This window comes from Oncorhynchus gorbuscha, linkage group LG03 (genome assembly GCF_021184085.1).
Source record: "Oncorhynchus gorbuscha isolate QuinsamMale2020 ecotype Even-year linkage group LG03, OgorEven_v1.0, whole genome shotgun sequence".
In the NCBI taxonomy this organism is placed as follows: Eukaryota; Metazoa; Chordata; class Actinopteri; order Salmoniformes; family Salmonidae; genus Oncorhynchus; species Oncorhynchus gorbuscha.
This window is the reverse complement of record NC_060175.1, coordinates 102,147,326-102,153,325: the sequence shown is the minus strand read 5'-3', so window position 1 is coordinate 102,153,325 and position 6,000 is coordinate 102,147,326. Positions and strand designations below refer to the sequence as shown.

General features: G+C 45.1%; 1 protein-coding gene across 1 annotated transcript in view; it reads left to right on the top strand.

Moving 5' to 3' along the window:
- Positions 1–6,000, top strand: part of LOC124032392 (E3 ubiquitin-protein ligase UBR4-like) — a 163,849-nt gene that overhangs the window by 83,981 nt on the left and 73,868 nt on the right. The window contains 4 exon segments of the mRNA XM_046344766.1: positions 2,573–2,704; positions 3,949–4,070; positions 4,596–4,707; positions 5,448–5,578. Of these exon segments, the coding sequence (XP_046200722.1) occupies positions 2,573–2,704; positions 3,949–4,070; positions 4,596–4,707; positions 5,448–5,578 (497 nt within the window).

Here is a 6,000-nt window from a genome sequence, read left to right as displayed (position 1 = left end):
CAGGTAACAACCTATTGACTGAACCTTCTAGTGTTGATACAGGTAACAACCTATTGACTGAACCCTCTAGTGTTGATACAGGTAACAACCTGTTGACTGGGACCAAACCTTCTAGTGTTGATACAGGTAACAACCTGTTGACTGAGACCAAACCCTCTAGTGTTGATACAGGTAACAACCTATTGACTGAACCTTCTAGTGTTGATACAGGTAACAACCTATTGACTGAACCTTCTAGTGTTGATACAGGTAACAACCTATTGACTGAACCTTCTAGTGTTGATACAGGTAACAACCTATTGACTGAACCTTCTAGTGTTGATACAGGTAACAACCTATTGACTGAGACCAAACCCTCTAGTGTTGATACAGGTAACAACCTATTGACTGAACCTTCTAGTGTTGATACAGGTAACAACCTATTGACTGACCCTTCTAGTGTTGATACAGGTAACAACCTATTGACTGAGACCAAACCCTCTAGTGTTGATACAGGTAACAACCTATTGACTGAACCTTCTAGTGTTGATACAGGTAACAACCTATTGACTGACCCTTCTAGTGTTGATACAGGTAACAACCTATTGACTGAACCTTCTAGTGTTGATACAGGTAACAACCTATTGACTGAGACCAAACCCTCTAGTGTTGATACAGGTAACAACCTATTGACTGAACCTTCTAGTGTTGATACAGGTAACAACCTATTGACTGACCCTTCTAGTGTTGATACAGGTAACAACCTATTGACTGAGACCAAACCCTCTAGTGTTGATACAGGTAACAACCTATTGACTGAACCTTCTAGTGTTGATACAGGTAACAACCTATTGACTGACCCTTCTAGTGTTGATACAGGTAACAACCTATTGACTGACCCTTCTAGTGTTGATACAGGTAACAACCTATTGACTGACCCTTCTAGTGTTGATACAGGTAACAACCTATTGACTGAGACCAAACCCTCTAGTGTTGATACAGGTAACAACCTATTGACTGACCCTTCTAGTGTTGATACAGGTAACAACCTATTGACTGAGACCAAACCCTCTAGTGTTGATACAGGTAACAACCTGTTGACTGAGACCAAACCCTCTAGTGTTGATACAGGTAACAACCTATTGACTGAGACCAAACCCTCTAGTGTTGATACAGGTAACAACCTATTGACTGAACCTTCTAGTGTTGATACAGGTAACAACCTATTGACTGAGACCAAACCCTCTAGTGTTGATACAGGTAACAACCTGTTGACTGAGACCAAACCCTTCTAGTGTTGATACAGGTAACAACCTGTTGACTGAACCTTCTAGTGTTGATACAGGTAACAACCTATTGACTGACCCTTCTAGTGTTGATACAGGTAACAACCTATTGACTGACCCTTCTAGTGTTGATACAGGTAACAACCTATTGACTGAACCTTCTAGTGTTGATACAGGTAACAACCTATTGACTGACCCTTCTAGTGTTGATACAGGTAACAACCTATTGACTGAGACCAAACCCTCTAGTGTTGATACAGGTAACAACCTATTGACTGACCCTTCTAGTGTTGATACAGGTAACAACCTATTGACTGAGACCAAACCCTCTAGTGTTGATACAGGTAACAACCTGTTGACTGAGACCAAACCCTCTAGTGTTGATACAGGTAACAACCTATTGACTGAGACCAAACCCTCTAGTGTTGATACAGGTAACAACCTATTGACTGAACCTTCTAGTGTTGATACAGGTAACAACCTATTGACTGAGACCAAACCCTCTAGTGTTGATACAGGTAACAACCTGTTGACTGAGACCAAACCCTTCTAGTGTTGATACAGGTAACAACCTGTTGACTGAACCTTCTAGTGTTGATACAGGTAACAACCTATTGACTGACCCTTCTAGTGTTGATACAGGTAACAACCTATTGACTGAACCTTCTAGTGTTGATACAGGTAACAACCTATTGACTGACCCTTCTAGTGTTGATACAGGTAACAACCTATTGACTGAGACCAAACCCTCTAGTGTTGATACAGGTAACAACCTATTGACTGACCCTTCTAGTGTTGATACAGGTAACAACCTATTGACTGAGACCAAACCCTCTAGTGTTGATACAGGTAACAACCTATTGACTGAGACCAAACCCTCTAGTGTTGATACAGGTAACAACCTGTTGACTGAGACCAAACCCTCTAGTGTTGATACAGGTAACAACCTATTGACTGAGACCAAACCCTCTAGTGTTGATACAGGTAACAACCTGTTGACTGAGACCAAACCCTCTAGTGTTGATACAGGTAACAACCTATTGACCAAACCCTCTAGTGTTGATACAGGTAACAACCTGTTGACTGAGACCAAACCCTCTAGTGTTGATACAGGTAACAACCTATTGACTGAGACCAAACCCTCTAGTGTTGATACAGGTAACAACCTATTGACTGAGACCAAACCCTCTAGTGTTGATACAGGTAACAACCTATTGACTGAGACCAAACCCTCTAGTGTTGATACAGGTAACAACCTATTGACTGAGACCAAATATTGACGTTTGTTTGTTTCTTTCTTTGTTCAGAGATGACTGAGGAGGGCCAGAAACAGATGGACAGTGAGGGATGTAACTTCATCATGCAGCTGGTCAATAACTTCTGGAAGCTCCATGCCCTCAAACCAAAGAATGCTTTCCTGGCCCCTGCCTGTCTGCCAGGTAAACTCACATTGTCTTTCCTGGCCCCTGCCTGTCTGCCAGGTAAACTCACATTGTCTTTCCTGGCCCCTGCCTGTCTGCCAGGTAAACTCACATTGTCTTTCCTGGCCCCTACCTGTCTGCCAGGTAAACTCACGTTGTCTTTCCTGGCCCCTACCTGTCTGCCAGGTAAACTCACGTTGTCTTTCCTGGCCCCTACCTGTCTGCCAGGTAAACTCACGTTGTCTTTCCTGGCCCCTGCCTGTCTGCCAGGTAAACTCACGTTGTCTTTCCTGGCCCCTGCCTGTCTGCCAGGTAAACTCACGTTGTCTTTCCTGGCCCCTGCCTGTCTGCCAGGTAAACTCACATTGTCTTTCCTGGCCCCTGCCTGTCTGCCAGGTAAACTCATAGTCTTTCCTGGCCCCTACCTGTCTGACCAGGTAAACTCACATTGTCTTTCCTGGCCCCTGCCTGTCTGCCAGGTAAACTCACGTTGTCTTTCCTGGCCCCTGCCTGTCTGCCAGGTAAACTCACGTTGTCTTTCCTGGCCCCTGCCTGTCTGCCAGGTAAACTCACATTGTCTTTCCTGGCCCCTGCCTGTCTGCCAGGTAAACTCACGTTGTCTTTCCTGGCCCCTACCTGTCTGCCAGGTAAACTCACGTTGTCTTTCCTGGCCCCTACCTGTCTGCCAGGTAAACTCACGTTGTCTTTCCTGGCCCCTACCTGTCTGCCAGGTAAACTCACGTTGTCTTTCCTGGCCCCTACCTGTCTGCCAGGTAAACTCACGTTGTCTTTCCTGGCCCCTGCCTGTCTGCCAGGTAAACTCACGTTGTCTTTCCTGGCCCCTGCCTGTCTGCCAGGTTAACTCACATTGTCTTTCCTGGCCCCTGCCTGCCTGTCTGCCAGGTAAACTCATAGTCTTTCCTGGCCCCTACCTGTCTGACCAGGTAAACTCACATTGTCTTTCCTGGCCCCTGCCTGTCTGTCTGCCAGGTACTCTCACGTTGTCTTTCCTGGCCCCTACCTGTCTGACGAGGATAGCTCACATCGTCTCATAGCTGGGTAGTGTTCAGTTTGGTGCTATATATATATTTTTTTTAAACCAACATTTTTGTTTTACTTTTAGATTTTTTTTGGGGGGGGGGGCCCACGGCGTGTTCTACTTAACTTTTTTGATCTGCTGTAAAAAATAAAATATATTTATTTTAAAAAATCGTGATGTTTGTTTAGACTAATTATATGAATCGATTGTTGTCCCTCTCCAGGTCTGACCCACATTGAAGCTACAGTGAATGCCTTGGTGGACATCATCCATGGGCTCTGTACCTGTGAGCTGGACTACATTAACGTGGCCTCCAAGATCTACATGCAGATGCTCCTGTGTCCCGTACGTTCCTCAGTTACGCTAGAGACATCGTTACGCTAGAGACATCGTTACGCTAGAGACATCGTTACGCTAGAGACATCGTTACGCTAGAGACATCGTTACGCTAGAGACATCGTTACGCTAGAGACATCGTTACGCTAGAGACATCGTTACGCTAGAGACATCGTTACGCTAGAGACATCGTTACGCTAGAGACATCGTTACGCTAGAGACATCGTTACGCTAGAGACATCGTTACGCTAGAGACATCGTTACGCTAGAGACATCGTTACGCTAGAGACATCGTTACGCTAGAGACATCGTTACGCTAGAGACATCGTTACGCTAGAGACATCGTTACGCTAGAGACCAAGACCTGTGGTAAATATATTTGCAATAGTCATTTTATTCTGATGTGTTGATCCTGGATCGGCATTTTCCGCTGTGTTCAAACTTGTTTCGTTACCTAAATAGCACTTAAATGATGTAAAAAAGTGTATTATAAAATACATTTTAAGTGATTTTGATTCTGTTTTTGTATTCCAGGACACGTCTGTTAGCTTCGCCTGTAAGCAGGCCCTGATCCGAGTACTCCGACCCAGGAACAAACGCCGTCACGTGACTCTTCCTTCTCCCCCTCGCTCCAACACACCCATGGGTATGTATCTTCTACCCCTGAAATCAGACCAGGGCTTTCACACCAGGGCTTTCACACCAGGGCTTTCACACCAGGGCTTTCACACCAGGGCTTTCAAACCAGGGCTTTCACACCAGGGCTTTCAGACCAGGGCTTTGAAACCCTGTTTTCCTGGAGAGCAATCTTCCTGAAAGGTTTTCACTCGAATCCCATTTCGTAACTCATCTGATTCAGTTTATCAACCCAGCTAATAATTAGAATCAGGTGCGTTGGATTAGGGTTAGAATGACAACCCAGAGGACGGGAGCTAGACATGAACAGGGTTAGAATGACAACCCAGAGGACGGGAGCTAGACATGAACAGGGTTAGAATGACAACCCAGAGGACGGGAGCTAGACATGAACAGGGTTAGAATGACAACCCAGAGGACGGGAGCTAGACAGGAACAGGGTTAGAATGACAACCCAGAGGACGGGAGCTAGACAGGAACAGGGTTAGATTGAAAACCTAGAGGACCCGAGCTCGACAGGAACAGGGTTAGATGGCGTTTAAGTTAATTTCGGAACAGTATAAAAACTAATTAAAAAACAGATATTTTTGTTTAGACTTTTCAGTTCTTCTATATTTTAGAATAGTTTTTCAACGTCCTCTACTCTATTAATCTCTTAAAGAGTTAGGAGCAAAGGCTTGGACAAATCAGAAACCACTAAATGATTTCATCGATGCTGAGTGTTCTCCTTTCTCCCTCCTCCTCCTCCAGGAGACAAAGACGATGATGATGAGGATGATGTTGATGACAAGATGCAGCCGTCGGGGCTGACTGGAGGAGAGGGGGGCAGGCAGGAGAGTCAAGAGCAGGGTGAGGTCGACCATGGCGACTTTGAGATGGTGGTGAGTCTCTTTGAGATGGTGGTGAGTCTGGTCCAATCGCTAGTGTCCACTCCTCCTCACCCACTCCTCATACACACTATAGTAATCTAGTGTCCACTCCTCATACACACTGTAGTAATCTAGTGTCCACTCCTCCTCACCCACTCCTCATACACACTGTAGTAATCTAGTGTCCACTCCTCATACACACTATAGTAATCTAGTGTCCACTCCTCATACACACTATAGTAATCTAGTGTCCACTCCTCATACACACTATAGTAATCTAGTGTCCACTCCTCCTCACCCACTCCTCATACACACTGTAGTAATCTAGTGTCCACTCCTCATACACACTGTAGTAATCTAGTGTCCACTCCTCATACACACTGTAGTAATCTAGTGTCCACTCCTCATACACACTGTAGTAATCTAGTGTCCAC